Source organism: Vollenhovia emeryi, unplaced genomic scaffold, assembly GCF_000949405.1.
Source record: "Vollenhovia emeryi isolate VEMERY1.0 unplaced genomic scaffold, V.emery_V1.0 DF939294.1, whole genome shotgun sequence".
In the NCBI taxonomy this organism is placed as follows: domain Eukaryota; kingdom Metazoa; phylum Arthropoda; class Insecta; order Hymenoptera; family Formicidae; genus Vollenhovia; species Vollenhovia emeryi.
In genome coordinates, this window is record NW_011967072.1 from 32,400 (window position 1) to 52,525 (window position 20,126).

At 37.4% G+C, this 20,126-nt stretch overlaps 4 protein-coding genes across 9 annotated transcripts; all 4 read right to left on the reverse strand.

The window, feature by feature from the left end:
- Window positions 1-9: 9 nt before the first annotated feature.
- Window positions 10-6,076, reverse strand: LOC105559014 (odorant receptor 4-like). 3 transcript variants are annotated; one of them, XM_012007000.1, is made up of 6 exons: window positions 6,069-6,076; window positions 1,733-2,084; window positions 1,352-1,573; window positions 821-940; window positions 474-629; window positions 10-272 (listed from the first exon to the last, which is right to left on the reverse strand). In XM_012007000.1, exons 2-6 carry the CDS (start codon window positions 2,057-2,059, stop codon window positions 222-224), a joined length of 876 nt encoding a protein of 291 aa, XP_011862390.1. In that variant the 5' UTR covers window positions 2,060-2,084; window positions 6,069-6,076; the 3' UTR covers window positions 10-221. The 3 variants fall into 3 exon arrangements, with proteins under 3 accessions (XP_011862390.1, XP_011862389.1, XP_011862391.1); XM_012006999.1 differs by lacking the exon at window positions 6,069-6,076 and adding an exon at window positions 2,147-2,875; XM_012007001.1 differs by lacking the exon at window positions 6,069-6,076 and adding an exon at window positions 2,147-2,202 and having other exon boundaries at window positions 1,733-2,073.
- LOC105559013 (odorant receptor 67c-like) lies at window positions 2,997-5,870 on the reverse strand. Its single transcript, XM_012006998.1, has 6 exons — window positions 5,349-5,870; window positions 4,917-5,262; window positions 4,544-4,765; window positions 4,122-4,238; window positions 3,757-3,912; window positions 2,997-3,557 (listed from the first exon to the last, which is right to left on the reverse strand). Exons 1-6 carry the CDS (start codon window positions 5,600-5,602, stop codon window positions 3,507-3,509), a joined length of 1,146 nt encoding a protein of 381 aa, XP_011862388.1. The 5' UTR covers window positions 5,603-5,870; the 3' UTR covers window positions 2,997-3,506.
- A 1,265-nt stretch (window positions 6,077-7,341) lies between the features above and the next one.
- On the reverse strand, window positions 7,342-9,806 carry LOC105559015 (odorant receptor 13a-like). Of its 2 annotated transcripts, XM_012007004.1 has the most exons (6): window positions 9,477-9,806; window positions 9,059-9,410; window positions 8,681-8,902; window positions 8,151-8,270; window positions 7,810-7,965; window positions 7,342-7,601 (listed from the first exon to the last, which is right to left on the reverse strand). In XM_012007004.1, exons 1-6 carry the CDS (start codon window positions 9,728-9,730, stop codon window positions 7,551-7,553), a joined length of 1,155 nt encoding a protein of 384 aa, XP_011862394.1. In that variant the 5' UTR covers window positions 9,731-9,806; the 3' UTR covers window positions 7,342-7,550. The 2 variants fall into 2 exon arrangements, with proteins under 2 accessions (XP_011862394.1, XP_011862392.1); XM_012007002.1 differs by lacking the exon at window positions 7,342-7,601 and having other exon boundaries at window positions 7,689-7,965.
- Window positions 9,807-10,952: 1,146 nt separating this feature from the next.
- On the reverse strand, window positions 10,953-16,715 carry LOC105559016 (odorant receptor 22c-like). 3 transcript variants are annotated; one of them, XM_012007005.1, is made up of 10 exons: window positions 15,768-16,715; window positions 15,032-15,377; window positions 14,698-14,922; window positions 14,529-14,642; window positions 14,077-14,232; window positions 12,460-12,642; window positions 12,092-12,313; window positions 11,738-11,854; window positions 11,368-11,523; window positions 10,953-11,190 (listed from the first exon to the last, which is right to left on the reverse strand). In XM_012007005.1, exons 1-10 carry the CDS (start codon window positions 16,022-16,024, stop codon window positions 11,140-11,142), a joined length of 1,827 nt encoding a protein of 608 aa, XP_011862395.1. In that variant the 5' UTR covers window positions 16,025-16,715; the 3' UTR covers window positions 10,953-11,139. The 3 variants fall into 3 exon arrangements, with proteins under 3 accessions (XP_011862395.1, XP_011862396.1, XP_011862397.1); XM_012007006.1 differs by lacking the exon at window positions 12,092-12,313; XM_012007007.1 differs by lacking the exons at window positions 11,738-11,854; window positions 12,092-12,313.
- Between the last annotated feature and the right edge of the window lie 3,411 nt (window positions 16,716-20,126).

A 20,126-nucleotide genomic window follows, 5' to 3' on the forward strand; every position in this document is an offset into this window, starting at 1 on the left:
AGACATTTACCATATAATCTATTTCTGTATTGTTGCATAAAACCTGATACAAAGATTTTGTTAAATCGTAACGTCCATTTTTCGTTTTGCATTTTCCAGCGGGTATAACAAAATAAGTTTATTCGTCTAATATTTTATTAGTTTTTATAGTTTAATGAGTACTTTTACACATGGTTAATCAACAAGTGAGGTTAATTACTTGGGATAAGTTGATTTGAGTTTCAATACATTGCGTGCAATACTGACATGTATGACGCCGAAGCTTTCATAACCTGAAAAAGGATATTTTTAAATAAATAATGGCGAAAAATATAAACGATAAATCCCAAAATTTAAATATTAATTGTGTACTACTGTACAGTTTCAATAATATTATAACCAATTGCAATATTCATGGTTGTTTGCGTTTAGATCAATAAACCTCTACATGTATAGACAGCATTAATCACACTTAAAAACAATAAGAATCTTACAGCTGTAAAACCTTCTAAAGTCAGATCCATAACTTTTCCAGCCGTGATCGTCAGTCGTTTTTGAGATCTGACGATTACCAATAATAAGATTCGACACTCGCTGGTGGACAACTCGTACCAAAGTGTCTCGTATGCAGCATCGCTGATAGATTTGCTCTGAGAAAGAAAGATTTGTTTAAGTTTCAATAATTGGAGTTAAACAGGAATATAAGGACTGTGCAGTTATACAGGTAACATAAACAAATCTCATCGTTGAATCATAAATTTGAAAAGTACACTTTTATACGTGGCTTTAGGGAAAAGTACACACACCTAGGAGTCGTGAAAAGCAAAGGGATCGTGCTAACCTTAGTACTCAGGTATTCACCAGCAAAACAGAAAACAAAGGCTTCCAACGTAACAGCGACGTACGGCAAGATGGATTGTATTAATAATCCGGATTTACCCTCCACGTCCATGCCTAGAGACTTCATAATGACATGTTAGATTATGTTAATCAGGAGTAAGGCGTAATATCTCGTGCATGTTCGTGCTTTTAATTATTGGACCAATATTATACTCTACATACAGAACGAACATAATCCTAGAGTCTCTACGAACAAAGTCCCAGCGTCGAGGAAACGAGATAACGCGTTATTCCGAGAGAAGTGATGTTATTATTGTGTAAGTATTTCACGAGATTCCTTTAGAATTGCTTTGGCTAAATAACAACTATCGTAAATTGTTTTATTACTTTTTAGGTGTTGCAAGCAGTACCAAAATAACCGAATAAAGTAGCTCTGGGAAGACTGACGCATCGCAAAGTTTCGGGACAAATTTTTGGTTTTGTCTTCGAGAGACATTGAATTCCCGCGGCAGATAAAGTGATTCTTACTCACTATCACGATCATGATTCCTATGGAACACATAACTACAGTGTTCCATATAACTTGTATCAGCGCAACGAACGAGAAAAAATTTTCAATATTGTTCGATAAAGATATAATCCTCTGATGCCTTTCGACGAGCAGTCTTATGGCTGGCGAACGAGATTTTTCCGTAGTGGTAATTTCTCTCAGTCCTTGGCACATGATATCGATCTGGCCGCTTACGTGAAGTACCTCAAAATAAGAACTGGAGGTTCGAGACACGTTTACGACGACTTAAAATATGCGCTACATTTAATGCGATTAAAGAGAGCTCACGTGGCATCCCAATAAGTTTACTTCATTAACTGTCTCTATATTCTCGGTTTTAAAAGTTCATATTCCTTGACTTACCAATGTCAACATCAAGGAATTCAGCATCGCGATTATGGTTGCCGTTTCCCAAACATGAAGGAACAATCCCAGTACAATGATCTCGAAGATCGGCGAGTCGGTGGCTGCATCGAATGGAAACTGTACCTGCATCGGAAACTCCCGGAGATTGTTCTCACCACCCGTGGAAACCGTGCGGTGACTCACGAAGCTACCAATGACGTAGAAAACAGTGGCCAAACCGTTAAGGAATATCATAACGTTGGAGCAACGATGCGCCAGACTGGCCTTGCTCGTCATCACGTACGAATGCGAATACGTGGAGCAATCGTTCCAGTCATCGTTCATCGCAGTCAAAATATCTGCAAATATTCTGCACCGATCACTTATCTCTGACAATGTCCAGAAATCTCGGCAGATGATAGTGAATCTTACCGACGATTGTACCAGAAGCTTAACAGCTTTAGAAATGTTAGGGAATACTCCAAAGTGATGTTCAAGCCATCCATCAACTTGGAGATATCGTTTGTGGCCAAACGCGCGAAGAAGCATGAATACTGAAAGTATTGCATGGCGACAAGAGTGGCCATGTAAAAGAACCAGAAGAACCTTCTGTACGAAGAATCGGGCCACAATCCGATCAGACCGAGGCCGATCTTTAGAAAGGGACTTATGGTACTTGTTATCATAGCGGCTGGTAAACTCACATTGAAACGTCACTTGGCCGAACCGTTCGCGTCGTCTTGTTCAAATGAAGTGGATCGGGGAGGAACGTCACCGCGAGGAAAACACGAGGAAGAGGTCTTTAAACTCTTGCGTATCCCCCACTCCCTCGCGCGTAGTTAGCAATTTCGCAAAGAGCGGAACTACCCCGTACAAAAAATACGAGGTAGCGTGAGCCTCGATCAATTGCAATTATGTATCTTGCAGTACGGCGACAGTCATGAAATAATAAACTAAATTGCGATGACAGGCGATTACAAATTTTTTCTCGCAATCGGAAAGTAAGGTACACGTGGATAATATCATCATCAGCTTTGCCAAGAAAAACCGAACGCTGTAGAATTGATGAATAATTTTCCTTAAGAACGTAATAGTGATTCTCTAGTATAAAGATAAGCATGGATGGCTTCGCTATGAAAAAAAAGCAAAAAATTATGCGTCCTGGACAGATCTGAAAATTACATTTAAAAGAAGAAACGATTGATTGATGTAAATGACATTTAATACAATAATTGCGTGGCAGGAATATTAATTTCTTGGATATTGTCATTTGTGAAAAAAGAAAATATTCTGTGCAGAGAGATCAAGCGACGAAAATGGACGTTGTAATTTTCAATCCTCAGCTAACAAGTGAAAAAATTGTATAACCATGTCATATAGTACGTGAATAATCGTATCTTTTTAATATTACTGTTAAATCGTTTTTATTCCTCCTGAAAAATTTACAATAATTTGAGAAGGAACTAGAAATAAACCTTGATATTTAAAACGCATTATTTGGTGTCACTGGAATATTTTACGGCAGATTTTACTGTGGAAAGTTGAATAATTTGCTATCTTATAACTCAAGTCTGATGAAGAACAGAGATACCATTGAGATACACATTCGACAAATTGTAAATCTATGAACAGGATTGAACTATGGTTGTTACAAATAACAGAAAAACTGCACAACTAAATTAATCATATTTCTATTAATCTTCCTACATCAAATGTACATCATTCATGTACTCGTACGTAACTCGTGATAATTTAACAATATACTTGCAAACAACATAGATTAATTCGTGTTTCAATATAACGCATATAAAACCGAAACATATGAGGCTGAAGCCTTCATGACCTAAAAGAATATCATACAAGAAAAAATACTAACTGAAATCAAACAATTATCAAAGTCTAAAGACAATTTCTTGATATGATACACATAATAATTAATAAATTTTCTAAGCATATTAAGTATTATTGTGTGGCGTAAGTATTTGTTTAATAGTCATAATATATTGTTCAGAAAAAAATTAAGTTTAAAACAAAGAACTTACAGTAATGAAACTTTCCAACGTCAGATCTACGACTTTCCCAGCCGTAATCGTCAGTTGCTTTTGAGATCTGAGAATCACGAATAACAAACTTCGGCACTCGCTAGTAGATAAATCGTACCAAACCACCTCATACGCCGCATCGCCGATAGCTTTGCTCTGAGAAAAAAGAGAAAGATAAATTAGTTGTTCGCTGAGACTATAAGCAACACGACACGCGGAGACACGAAGATCTACTCTTGAATAAACGCAATCACAATGCGTACGTGGTTTAGTCATGTCGTACAATTATATTATCCAAATTCTAAGATACTATTATTTAGTGATTACTGTAACGAAAAAATGATGAAAATAAACGTCGCACGTACCTTAGTGCTCAGATAATCGCCGGCAAAACAAAGTACAAACGCTTCCATAGTCACTGCGAGGTATGGAATAATACATTGCGTCAATACCCCGGAATTACTCGTCATGTTACCTAAAGACTGAAATATTAAATAATGTTTACAGACAGTAGAAGACAAAATCAAAATTGGACAAATATCCGCATAGAAAAGTTTTTCGGGACATTTTCGCTAGATATCAATGCGCATTCCTTCATTTTTAAATTGCGTTGTCAATTAAATATAGTATTGAGTAAACCGCATTTTCTTTCTCAGATATTGCTCGCAGAGTATTTTTAATTAATTACGCATATTTCCATTGTACCATTTTGCTCGACAATATTTAAAAACATGTAGCAGATTTTTACTTATGTTTGTACTACAGTAGTTGAAAGAGTCTTACTCACTATCACGACCATAAATCCTAAGGCACAGATAACAAGAGTGTTCCATACGAATTGTAACAGAGAAACGTATGTAAAAAGATCTTCGATGTATTTCGACACCGATATAATTTTCTGATGTCTTCCGACAAGCGTTTTGGTGGACACTGAGCTAGATTTGAGCGTGGAAGGAATCTCTCTTAGCTCTTGACACATAATATCGATTTGTCCGCTTACGTGAAGTACCTCGAAACAAAAACTAAAGTTTCAGGAAGAATTCGAACAAATCCAACAAAAACTTTAATTTCCTCGGTAATAAACATTTTTAATATCATTACGTTAATCTTACATCATACATATTTGTGCTATATTTATTCGTTTTTCTTTCTTAACTTACCAACGTTAGGATCAAAGCATTCAGCATCGCCATTACGACCCCCGTTACGAACACATGGAAGAACAACCCCACGTTGACGAGCTCGTAAACGGGCCTTTTGTAAACGTCAAACGGAAACTGTATTTGTATCGAAAACTCGCGAAACAGTTGTCCGTTTTTAGAAACCCTATGTCCACGTATGTACTTATCGATAAAATACAAAAACGTGGAGAGAATGTTTATCGATATCATAGCGTTGGAGCAACGATGCGCCAAATTAGCCTTGTCTATCATCACGCATTCGCGCAACTTGGTCTCGCAATCTTTCCAATCGTCATTCATCGCTTCTAAAATATCTGCGAATATCCTACAACAGATCACCGATTTGTGTCTCTTAAGTCATCTCTCGGAGATGATCAAGTATCGAGATCGAGAAATCAAGCGGTCGCTTACCGACGATTGAGCCAGAGGCTGAGTATCTTCAGTGTAGTCTGGGTGTAAGCCAGAGTTAGGCCCAGACCATCCATCAATTTCGAGAGATTACTGAAATCGAGATGCACGTAGACGGAGTAGTATTGAAAATACTGCATCACGGCAAGGGTCGTCATGTAAAAGAGCCAGCGAGGCGTCGCGTGTGAGGCGCCGGGCCATACGCCAATCAAAGAGAGACCGATTCTCAGCAACGGGCTTACGGTACTTGTCAACATGGTGGCATGTAACGTCACATTGAACCATCACTTCGGGAAACCGTGCACGTCATCCTCTTCCAACGAGGTGAATAACGACTGTACAAGAAGTCGTGAAGAAAATATGGCAATCGAGACCTTCGGTCTAGCTCCGTGGTGCACTCCCCTCCACGATGTCACGAGAGAGGCAGGGCAATTTTACAGGGTAAAACCGCTACGTTGCGAGTAACGATCAATCGCAGTTACACATTTTGCTGTATAAATTGCGCGACAAAGCGAACTAAATTGCAATGATAAATGGACGATGATTGTGAGCTTCAGCCAGCAAAAAAAGATACAACGTATAATTACGCAAATAACCGTTTTAAAAAATGCAAATGCAGACGCAGTTGTCTTTGATGATAATTTCTTCACCAAAAATATTAGAGAAGTGAACATATGTTTCTAACAGACCTGAAAATAGAATCTAGTGCGTCGTGAATCTTACCGACGATTGTACCAGAGACTTAGCAGCTTTAAAAATGTTAGGGTATAATCCAAAGTGACGCTCAGGCCGCCCATCAATTTGAAGAAATTGTTTGTGCCAAAATGCGCAAAGAAGTATGAATACTGAAAGTATCGTATGACGAGAGTGGCCATGTAAAAGAACCAGAACGTTCTACTCGAAGAATTGGGCCACAATTTGATATCAAACCGTGACCGATCTTTAGAGAAGGACTTCCCAGTGAGAAATGGCTCGTTGATCGATGTCAAAACGATGTCGCATCGACATCGAAGTAGACATATTGACGTTGATTCGACATCGCTTCGACATCGATCAACAAGTCATTTCTCGCTGGGCTATGGTACTTGTTATCGCAGCGACTCGTAAACTCACGTTGAAACGTCACTTGGCCGAACCGTTCGCATTGTCTTCTTCAAATGAAGTGGATCTGGGAGGAACGTCGCCGCAAGGAAAACACGAGGTCTTTAAACTCTTGCGTATTCCCCACTCCCTCGCGCGCAGATAGCAATTTCCCAAAGAGCAGACATACCCAGTACAAAAAATACGAGGTAGCGTGAGCCCCGATCAATTGCAATTACGTATCATGCAGTATGACGACAGTCGTATCGAAATAATAAACTAAATTGCGATGACAGGCGATTACAAATTTTTTTCTCGCAATCAGAAAGAAAGGTACCCGAGAGGAAAATATCGTCATCAACTTTGCCAGGAAAACCGAACGCAGTAGAATTGATGAATAATTTTCCTTAAGAACGTAATAGTGATTCGCTAGTACATAGTCACCCAACCTTGTCTCTATGACAACATAATATTTCGTCGACAAAATACAAATGTCCATCTCTTTTTCTACACATCTGCCTCAGTGAACGATTGTAATTTACGCATTACGCATTCCAAAGAAATGAAAGTAAATTGTGTTCATAGTTTGCAAATTTTTTAATGAGCGATGAAAGTACTTCGTAGCTATTAGTCTGAAGTAATCAAGTAATATTAAGTAATTTATTCACATGCGTGCTATACATACGTATATCTCTCCTGCAAATAATGGAAATAATAATACGAAGCAATACCTGCAAAGTAGAAAGACTTTGAAAAACTTAGATACGACAAAGAAACTGCAGACTGCGAAAGGTATCGTTGCGTCAATACGATATAGAAAACATTTGGAAAAATTTAGAACTTTTATTGAAGCTTTAATATATATTTTTATTGCAGCGCAATGGATTTTATAATAACAAAGAAGTTTACTATATGTATAATCTATTTCTGTATTGTTGCATAAAACCTGACACAAAGGTCTTGTTAAATCATAACGTCCATTTTCCGTTTTGCATTTTCCAGCGGACATGACAAAATAAGTTCATCCGTCTAATAATTTTATTAGTTTTTATTGTTTTATATGTACTTTTACACATGGTTAATCAACAAATGAGGTTAATTACTTGGGATAAGTTGATTTCAGTTTTAATACATTGCGTGCAATACTGACATGTATGACGCCGAAGCTTTCATAAGCTGAAAAAGGATATTTTTAAATAAATAATAACGAAATATATAAACGACATAGCCCAGAATTTAAATATTAATTGTGTACCACGGTACAGTTTCAATAATATTATATCCAATTGCAATATTCATGGTTGTTTGAATTTAGATCAATAAATCTGTACGTGTATAAACAGCATGAATCATCCGTCGCACTCAAAAATGATAAGAATCTTACAGCTGTGAAACCTTCCAAAGTCAGATCCATAACTTTTCCAGCCGTGATCGTCAATCGTTTTTGAGATCTGACGATTACCAATAATAAGATTCGACACTCGCTGGTGGACAACTCGTACCAAAGTGTCTCGTATGCGGCATCGCTGATAGATTTGCTCTGAGAAAGAAAGATTTGTTTAAGATATCATTCAACAATTGGAGTTAAACGGGCGTGCAAGGACCATGCAGCTACATATGTAACATAACAAGCCTGATCGTTAAATCGTAAAATCCTTTTATACGTGACATTAGAGAAAAGTACTCACACCCAGGAATCGTTAAAAGCAAAGGAATCGTGCTAACCTTAGTACTCAAGTACTCTCCAGCAAAACAGAAAACAAAGGCTTCCAACGTAACAGCGATATACGGCATGATGGATTGTATTAATAATCCGGATTTACCCTCCACGTCCATGCCTAGAGACTGCGTAATGACGTGTTAGATTATGTTAATCAGGAGTAAGTCGTAATATCTCGTGCATGTTCGTGCTTTTAATTATTGGACCGATATTACACTCTACATACAGAACGAACATAATCCTAGAGTCTCTAAGAACATAATCCCAGCGTCGAGGAAACGAGATAACGCAATATTCTGAGAGAAATGAAGTTATTATTGTGCAAGTATTTCACGAGATTTCTCCCTTTAGAATTGCTTTGGCTAAATATCAAATACTGTAAATTGTTTTATTACTTTTAAAATGTTTCAAACAGTTCCAAAATGAGCGAATGAAGTAGCTCCGGAAAGACTGACGCGAAGTTTCGGGGCAAATTTTTGTTTTTGCCTTCAAGAGTCATTGAATTTCCGCGGTAGATAAAGCGATCCTTACTCACTATCACGATCATGATTCCTATGGAACAAATAACTACAGTGTTCCATATAAATTGTATCAACGCAACGAACGAGAAATAATTTTCAATATTGTTCGATAAAGATATAATCCTCTGATGCTTTTCGATGAGCAATCTTATGGCGGACGAGCGAGATTTTTTCGTAGTGGGAATTTCTCTCAGTCCTTGGCACATGATATCGATCTGGCCGCTTACGTGAAGTACCTCGAAATAAGAACTGGTGGTTCGAGACAGGTTTACGAGGACTTAAACGATGTGCTATATTTAATACGATTACAGAGAGCTCACGTGGCATCCCAATAACTTTACTTCATTAACTGTCTCCATTTTCGTTTTGAAGGTTCATATTCCTTGACTTACCAAAGTCAAAATCAAGGAATTCAGCAGCGCGATTACGGCTGCCGTTTCCCACACATGAAGAAACAATCCCAGAACGATGATCTCGAAGATCGGCGAGTCGGTGGCTGCATCGAATGGAAACTGTACCTGCATCGGAAACTCCCGGAGATTTTTCTCACCACCCGTCGAGAGCGTGCGGTGACTCACAAAGCTGCCAATGAAGTAGAAAATTGTGGACAAGCTGTTAATGAATATCATAACGTTGGAGCATCGATGCGCCAAATTGGCCTTGCTCGTCATCACGTACGAGTGCGAATACGTGGAGCAATTGTTCCAGTCATCGTTCATCGCAGTCAAAATATCTGCAAATATTCTGCAACCGATCACTTATCTCTGACAACGTCCAGAAGTCTCGGCAGCCGATAGTCGTGAATCTTACCGACGATTGTACCAGAGGCTTAGCAGCTTCAGAAATGTTAGGGTATAATCCAAAGTGATGCTCAGGCCGTCCATCAACTTGGAGAAATCGTTTGTGCCCAGACGCGCAAAGAAGTATGAATACTGAAAGTATTGCATGGCGACAAGAGTGGCCATGTAAAAGAACCAGAAGAACGTTCTGCACGAAGAATCGGGCCACATTCCGATCACACCGAGGCCGATCTTTAGAGAGGGACTTATGGTACTTGTTATCATAGCGGCTGGTAAACTCACATTGAAACGTCACTTGGCCGAACCGTTCGCATCGTCTTGTTCAAATGAAGTGGATCGGGGAGGAACGTCAGCCGCGAGGAAAACACGAGGAAGAGGTCTTTAAACTCTTGCGTATCCCCCACTCCCTCGCGCGTAGTTAGCAATTTCGCAAAGAGCAGAACTACCCCATACAAAAAATACGAGGTAGCGTGAGCCTCGATCAATTGCAATTATGTATCTTGCAGTGCGGCGACAGTCATGAAATAATAAACTAAATTGCGATAACAGGCGATCACAAATTTTTTCTCGCAATCAGCAAGAAAGGAACACGTGGATAATATCATCACCAACTCTGCCAGGAAACCTGAGCGTAGTAAAATTGATGAATAATTTTCTTTAAAAACGTAATAGTGATTGTCGAGTACAGAGATAAACGTGGCTTCGCTATAAAAAAAAGCAAAAAATTGTTCGTTCTGGACAGATCGGAAAATCACATTTAAAAGAAGAAACGATTGATTGACGTAAATGACATATAATACAATAATTGATTTGCAGGAATATTAATTTGTTGAATACTGTCATTTGTGAAAAAAGAAAATATTCTGTGCAGTGAGATCAGGCGACGAAAATGGACGTTATAATTTTCAATCCGCAGCTAATAATTAAAAACTTGTATAACTATTTAATATACTACGTGAATAATTGTAGCTTTTTAATATTACTATTAAATTATTTTTATTCTTTCTGAAAAATTTACGAAAATTTGAGAGGGAACCTAGAAATGAACCATAATATTTAAAACGCGTTATTTATTATCAATGGAATTTTTTACAACAGACTGTAAGGTGGAAAATTTGGCTACCCTGATGGAAAAATTTTGCTGAAAACGTAATGAAATTCGCTGAAATTTGGTTGAAAATCTCTTGCAATTGACCCAATTTCATTATCATTTCAGCAATTTCTCATTAAAAAATTTATTTTCAGTGAAATTCTGCAAATTTCATAATATACATTTCTAAAATTTTTAGTAATATTAATTAACTTTCATCTAATTTCACAGTATTTCATTGAATTTCATAACGAAACTTATGATTTATTTTGAAATGGTTTTAACAAGTTTCCAAAAACTTTCATTTCACTTTTCATCAATTTCATTACATTTTCAGCAAAATTTTTCCATCAGGGTACTTATAACTCAAAAATCTGGAGAAGAACGGATCCTTAGACAGACAGAGATACATATTTTATTAAGTTTATAAATAGGATTAAACTACGGTTGTTGAAAAGAAATGAAAATCTGCACGATATAATATTATAATAATCATCTCTCTATTAAACTTTCTACAAATATACATCATTACGTCACGACAATTCAGCGATATACGTGAGTCCTGCATAGATTTATTCGCGCTTCAATATAACGCAAATAAAACCGAAACATATGAGGCTGAAGCCTTCATGACCTAAAAGAATATCATGCAAAAGAAAATACTAACAGAAACAATCAAAGTCTAAAGACAATTTCTTGACACACATGTTAAATCAATTTTCTAAGCATATAGTATAAATGGCATAAGTATTTGTTTGATTGTCATAATATATTGTTAAGATAAAAATAGAGTGTGAAGTAGAGAACTTACAGTAATAAAGCTTTCCAATGTCAGATGCACGATTTTTCCAGCCGTGATCGTCAGTTGCTTTTGAGATCTGAGGATCACGAATAACAGAATTCGGCACTCGCTAGTAGACAAATCGTACCAAACCACCTCATACGCCGCATCGCCGATAGCCTTGCTCTGAAAAAAAAAGAGACAAAGATAAATTAGTTGTCACATGCCACTACAGCAACATGACGCGCAGAGATACGAAGATCTCTGTTCCAAATAAACGGAATTACACTAAATATGGTTTCGTCACTTCGTGCAATTAAATTGCCAAAATTTTACGGTACTTTCATTTACTAACTGCTCTAACAAAAGCAGAAGATATAAACAACCGCAGCATGCGTACCTTGGTGCTCAAATAATCGCCGGCGAAACAAAGTACAAACGCTTCTATAGTCGCTACGAGATACGGAATAACAAATCGTATCACTATTCCGGAATTACTCGCCTTGCTATTTAAAGACTGAAATATTAAAGAATGTTTACAGATAGGAGATAATGTCAAAATTTGATGTATATCCCCATAAAAATAAGTTTTTCAAAATATCGTTGCTAGACAATGCGTATTCCCTTATTTAAAAATTGTGTTGTCAATTAAATATTGCTTGACTAAACTACATTTTCTTTTTCAGATAATACCTAAAAATATGAGGGACTTTAGTTAACAATGTACTACAGTAGCTGAAAGAGTCTTACTCACTATAACGACCATGAATCCTAAGGTACAAATAACAAAAACATTTCCGACGAATTGTAACAGAGAAACAAATGAATAAAGGTTTTCGATGTTCTTCGACAACGATATGATCCTCTGGTGTCTTACGACAAGAGTTTTGACGGATACTGAGCTGGATTGGAGTGTGGAAGGAATCTCTTTTAGCTCTTGACACATGATATCGATTTGTCCACTTACGTGAAGCACCTCGAAACAAAAATTAAAGTCTCAGGTAGAGTTCAAGCAAATGAAAGGAAAACCTTTAATTCATTCGGTAATAAACATTTTTAATACCATCACGTCAATATATGTTTAGATAAAAGATTCGCAATCGCTTCTATTTCTTAACTTACCAACGTTAAGATCAAGGCATTCACCATCGCCATTACGATCCCCATTTCCAACACATGGAAGAACAACCCCACGCTGATGAGCTCGTAAACGGGCGTTTTGTAAACGTCAAACGGAAACTGTATTTGTATCGGAAACTCACGAAACAGTTGTCCGTTCATGGAAACCGTATGTCCATGCATGTGCTTATCGATAAAAAACAAAAAAGTGGAGAGAACATTGAAGGATATCATAGCGTTGGAGCAACGTTGCGCCAAAGTAGCCTTGTCTATCATCACGCATTCGCGGAAATTGGTCTCGCAGTTCTTCCAATCGTCATCCATCGCTTCCAAAATATCCGCAAATATCCTACAACCGATCAACAATTTGTGCCTCTTAAATCAACTCTCGGAAATGATCAAGCATCGAGATGGAGAGATCAAGCGATCGCTTACCGACGATTAAGCCAGAGGCTGAGTAACTTCAGTGTCATCTGGGTGCAAGCCATCGTTAGGCCCAGACCGTCCATCAATTTCGAGAGGTTACTGAAATCGAAATGCGCGTAGACGTAATAGTACTGAAAATACTGCATCACGACAAGGACCGTCATGTAAAAGAGCCAGCGAGGCGTCGCGTGTGAGGCGCCGGGCCATACGCCAATCAAAGCGAAACCGATTCTCAGCAACGGGCTTACGGTACTTGTCAGCATGGTAGCACGTAACGTCACATTGAACCATCACTTCGGGAAACCGTGCACATCGTCCCCTTCCAACGAGGCGAATAACGATTGTACACGAGAAGCGACGTCGTGAAGAAAATATAGCAATCGCGACCTTCGGTCTAGCACCGTAGTGCACTCCCCTCCACAATTTCGCAAGAGAGGTAGAGCAATTATACAGGGTAAAACCGTAACGTTTGTGTAAGTAACGATCAATCGCAATTACACATTTTGCCGTATAAATTGCGCGACGAAGCAAACTAAATTGCAATGATAAATGAACGATGATTGTGAGCTTGAGCCCGCAAAAAGAGGTACACGTATATATAATTACGCAAATAACGTTCTTAAAAATGCAAGTGCAGATGCAATTGTCGTTGATGATACTTTCTTCACAAAAAATATTGGAGAAGCGAACGTACATATGTTTCTAAGAGACCTGAAAATTGAGTACTTTCACCGTACGACGAATTGCGCCAATAATGTACAAAATTGTCATCACATGGTAGGATATTTACGGATATTTATGTCAGCGGAAAGAAAATGAAATATTATAGAAAAGAAAATTGAAACGTAGGCTGCGGTGCGAATGCGAGGAGATACAACAAGAACATAAATTTATTACATCTTTACGTGACTAAGGTTCTAATGTTATTACTAAAATATATAAATATAAATGTTCATACAATTCATGTCTTCATATATCTGTAACAAGTGTCGGTTGAAAAAGTTTACAACGGACAGTCTATCACTGACGCGGAGCGTCTACTAAAACTGTGGACAGATGATCCTTCGCCCAATTTAATACATAGCATGCAATACGGACATGTACGAGGCAGAAGCTTTCATGACCTGAGAAAAATGTGGTGAAAGAGAAAAGCGTGAACAATTAAGAGTTTTGTCTGTACTATCGACGTCTTACGCTCATAAAGCCTTCTAAAGTAAGATCAAAAGTTTTCCCCGCGGTGATTGTCAGTCGCTTCTGCGATCTCATCATTATGAATAACAAAATCCGACTGTCGGACGGTTCCATGTTGTACCAAACTGACTCATATACGGCGTCGTTAATCGATTTACTCTGAAAATCGATTAACGAGTTCAAACACATGAATGAGACAATCACTTATTGTTAGTTATTGTTTATTCTATATCTATTATATATTAGGTACATATAATAGAATATAATAGAATATAATATAATATAATATAGAATATAATAGAATTTATGAAAAATGTAGTATGAAGTGTTATTACAGCTATAAATTTTCAATACTACTTTCCGTTTTAATTAATTTTTTATTATTTGCAGTTTTAAAAACAAGAAGATGTACATAATCACAAGAACTCTGGGCGGAAATACATTCCTTTACTCACCTTGGAGCTCAAAAACTCTCCTGCGTAACAGAATACGAAGACCTCTACTGTTTTTGCAAAATAAAGAAAAAACGGCTTTGCCAAAATTATTATGCCTTTTTTGCTACTGAGAGCCTGCGGAAGAAGGTGAATTATCGATCAGAAGATCGGAACAGTCGATCTTGCTTACAAGTATCATCATAAAACCAGTGAAACAGATGGTTAAAGTATTCCACAGGAGTTGAATCAGCGCAATGGCCGAAAATAAAGTTTCGATGTCGTTCGACAAAGTAATGATCTTCCGGTGTCTTCGAATGACATCATCGATGACGGTTAAAGATGTACCGAATTCGTCGCTGTATACTTTCGTTATAGCTTGCCGCATGATATCGATCTGGCCGCTTACATGAAGTATCTATAAACATAAAACAGAGACTGGAAAAACAAATTTTTATTTACAATTACAGTTTTCTTGCATCGCAAAGGGGAAATTTAAGACTTACAATAAATTATTGTATACTTACCAATGTAGCAAGCAACGCGTTTACCATACCAGCTATAGCAGACGTCGACAGTTCATAAAAAATTTGTATGCCGAGGATGCACTCGAAAAGCGGTGATTTTAGGACCGCAACAGGGAACTCCATTTTCACTGGGAGTTCTCGGGAAGCTTCGCTGTCAGCATTGTTCATTGTGTGAACCATGTAAGCAACGACTGTTAAGAAGAAAGCAGCTAAATTATTGATACCGATGAACCCGATGGAATACCGACGCGTTTTAGCCGCGATTGACGTCATGGTGGAACAAGAATCGTTGACAACGCAATCATTCCAGTCTTCATCCATTGCTGCCAGGATATTGTGGAATATCCTGCGGAGAGTTCAACCTTTTATCGAATAACTGCATGCGTTAATCAGTCTTTTATCATAAATAAGAAGAAATACTAAGTTCCCAAAGCGTTTAATGTAACTCTATTCAGAAATGTTTATAGCAAATATTACTTTCACTAATGATCATCAATTCTACACTAAAATCGTTTACTGTTTATTATATGTGTCTTAAAAAATTTCTCTCTGACAACAAATGTCGTCTGAAAAATGAAACATATACTAAAACGTTTTCTTATAATACTTCAAAGTTATTCATGTAACAATCGTTTTATTTCTCTTATTTCTCGCGTTCTCTCTCTCTCTCTCTCTCAACATTTTTAATAGTTTCTAACAATTCCCTGATTCAGCAATTAAAATAAAGAACTTTTACCTGCGGTTCCACCGTAAAAAAAATAGCTTAATAAGGGCGAGCGTGTTCGTCAGGGTGAGACCCAAGCATTCAGCTAAAGTTGTAAGATTACTCATGCTAAAATGCGCAACAATGTACGAATATTGATAATATTGCAATATCACAATCATCGTCATGTACATAGACCAATAGACATTCGGATAGGCCGAGTCCGGCCACATGCCGGTTAAACGGAGACCGATTTCGACGGGGAAGCTAATGGTAGTTGCGCGCTTCATCGCTTTTCCAAGATCGCTGCTATTGTCAAAGTAGATAGTAACGTAAACGCATAGAAAGCAGACGTTGCGTGCTTTGCGTGATAACGACAAACGTACTGAATAACCATAGCGAAGACGATGAAGCGGAGACAGTAGCGATCAATTGTAATTACCCCTCACCAATCGCATTAATTCTTGGAAGCTCGCGGACATATTAAAAGCAAAAACGATTACGATACCGCTCGCCTTCGAGGACAGTGAATTTAGTAGTTGTACGATGGCAAATAATTAATTTAAAATTGAATTTCTCCCTCGAGTAAATGTCGGGTTTAGCTGTAACCGATTAAAAAATATGAAAAAGTTAAAGTTCGCAGAGCACATGTATATGTAAGCGGAAAGAGAGAAATGGAGAAAATGTAATAACATAATATCCGATTATTGGAAGCGACTCATCTTGCTAGTAAATTTTTCATTGCTCACTTATGTACACGCTTACATTTTATTCCGTTTTGCTATGCTTCTCCAACAACTAAGGGTGCTTTTGGAGCGACCGAGAAGTTTGACGAGAAAAGTGAAACTGTCAGCATACAATGGAGAAACACAAGCAATTGTATTTAGTAGTAAATATGTTGATATAAGAAAAAAAAATCTAAAGACAATACAAGAAAAAGGAGGAAATTCATCAGAGGTTGAATAATTCAAATGAAATCCTATTTCTAAAGAAAAACTTTCTAAAGATTTATTTAAAAAAAAGCTTACGTATGGTGTTGCTAAAATATTTTCTTCAGATATGTACCATTTTTTTCAATAATTGAGGTGAAAATCCACTTGATATAAAATAAATGTCATCAATAAATATAGTTACTCAATGAATCCAAACTAATTACTACTAATCTGGTTTTCATAAATTGTTCACCTTCATTCACTCAAAACTAATGGTAAAGAAACTGTTAAAGCTATTTAGGTTAAGAAATTTTAACAATCTAACATTTTTCTGATTTTAGTTCACCACATTTAACACTGATATTATATACAAGTATATACAGGGTGCAGAGAAACTTTGTTTCGTAAATTAAAGGGGTAGTAAAGGATACAAATACAAGTATTTTGAATATAGTAACCATAGGTCTACGATGATTAGTTTCGGCGCTACAGGCGTTTAAAGAATTAAGATCGGCTACCTTCCAGGCACTTCCCAGTGAGAAATGATTCGTCGATCGACGAATCATTTCTCACGTTGGGTTGAGCGTAAACGTGCTATGTACACTGTCTGCTTTTGTTGAATTGTTGAATTGTTGAAAAAAACTGTCTCTTTTTGCAGAAGAAAATGGAAACGGACACATGTACCTCAGAGCAGATGTTCGAAATTTCTCCCTCCAACTTGGCGGCACAATTCACATCGATGCAACATTGATTCTTCGGAAAATTCCCGGCGCTTCTCGGACACGATGTGCAGCCTCAACGATCCGCGCGACTAGGTCCTCCTCACTCTCAACTGGGGTTTGATACACCAGGTCCTTTCATGTGACCCCACAGAAAAAAGTCAAGAGGGGTTAAGTCGGGTGACTACAACCGCAATAACTGAACTGACGTTGAAATTACTCGAAAACAACTCAAAATCAACTACTATCATAACGCAAAGCAAACACTTGTAAATTCTTCTAAAGTCAAATCCATAGCTCCATCTGCATTACATTGGCAATCCCTTTTGGTATCTTGACTGTCGCTTGGCGACAGATTTTACCAAAGTGACTCGTATATTGCATCGCCAATCGACTTATTCTGGAAGCAGGTTGAATCGTTTAAAGCACACAAAGTAACGGTAAATTAAAAACCATTTTTATATTGTTAATGAATTTTTACACATTAACATATTTCGGCAAGGTTAGCAGCCTACCGAAGATGAAGTAAAATCACAATGCTCAAAGTACCAGAATAAACTGGATAAAACAGGCTTTTAAGGCTAATACGCGAGGAAGAAGAAGAAGAATATATTTTAATAATGGAAGCATTTTTAAAACGTAAAATATGATATCTACTCAACGATTGATGCAACATAAATATAAGGAAACGTATTTTTAATACACGCCTCAAAAGGAAACTCGCAATAATTTACATACCTTGGCACTTAAAACTTCTCCTCTCAAACAATGTATGAGAGAATTATTGACATATAATAGTTCACAGATATGATCAAATTTGCTGTATCTTCCCCATAACTAATTATCTCAGAGGAGATAAAAATATCAAGTTATCATCTAAAATATAAAGAACAACCGACGTTACTGACAATTATAATCACGAGACCAGTGCAACACGTAACTATTGTATTTCACAGAACGTGCATCAGCGCAATATGAGTATGTATATAGGTCCTCGATACTCTCCGATAAAGTAATAATCTTTTCATGCTCGCAAATGAGACCTTTGATAACAAGTAGGGGTGTGCTACGATCGTATTTTCCGTTAAAAATTTCCACCAAATTTTGCTGCATATCAATCTGACCGATATTCTTCGTATGTAACGAGTCACGAAACGTATTGCCCATATAATTTTATTGGGTACAACAATATATATATCTGACACACATTAGCCTCGTCGAGAATATGTAACGTTAACATAATTATATTAGAAGTAGATATAGATGTATTCTATATCATTCTCGTAGAGAAACACATCTTACCGTGAGGCTATATGCCAGGATAAGACTACCTAGTGAGAAATGATTCGTCGATCGACGTCGAAATGATGTCGAATCGACGTCAATTCGACGGTGTCGATGTCGATTCGACGTCATTTCGACGTCGATCGACGAATCATTTCTCACTGGGTATAAGACAGTCCATAAGGAGCCAAAGATCATTCAAGTCCAAATGTACGAATATGTACGCATATTGATAATATTGCATTATTACTACTGTTGTCATGTAGCTTAACCAAGAAAGATCTGGATGAGCCGAGTCTGGTCACATGCCGATGAAACGAAGACCAATCTCGAACTAGGCTAATAAAAATGTAAAGGTTCAAGCAGAGCTCGAGAATATCTAACGAGAACTTTAATTAATCAGCTAAAGACCGTGCTTTTAATACTATTACATTAATCTTATCTTATATACATTTAGCTAAAGAAGCAATGGCTTCTATCTCGTAACTTACCATCGTTAAGATCAAGGCATTCATCATCGCCATTCCGATCCCCGTTTCGGACACATATAAGAACAACTTCACACCCGCGAGTCCGTAAATGTACGTTTTGTACATCTCAAGCGGAAACTGTATCTGTATCGGAAACTTGTAAAATGTTGTCCGCTGTTGGAAACCGTACGTCCACGTATGTGCCTATCGATAAAATACGAAAAAGTGGCGAGAACATTGACGCATACCATACCGTTGGAGCAGCGATGCACCAATTAGCCTTGTCTGTCATCACGCACTCGCACAAATCAGCCTCGCAGTCCTTCCAATCGCCATCCATCGCTTCTGAAATATCTGCGAATATCCTGCAACAGATCACCGATTTGTGTCTCTTAAATCATCTCTCGGAGATGATCAAGTATCGAGATTGAGAGATCACCGACCAAGCGATCGCTTACCGACGATTAAGCCAGACGCTGCAGTGTATCTTTAGTGTCGTCAGGTGTACGCCATAGTGAGAATCAGACATTAATCAGTTTGATGAGATTACTGAAATCGAGATGCGAGTAGACGTACACAATTGGAAAGTTTGTATTTTCTTGTTAAAAAAAATGCCGGTTAAAATTTTTGTGTTAAATGTTTAACACATTCGTGCGTTAATTTAACATATTGCTCTTGTGTTAATTGACCCCAGGAAAAAATTTTCACATATGATCATATATGTATAATCATATATGCTCATATACGAAAAATGTCCATATATAAGATACCATATGTATCATATATGATCGTGTATGATAATGTGTTTGTCATATATGACAGTATATATGACAAATACATTATCATATACGATCATATATGATGCACATGTTTGTCATATATACTGTCATATATGACAAACGTATTATCATACACGATCATATATGATACATATGGTATCTTATACAGGGTGTCAGATTCGATATGGACAATCCCAAAGATTATAGT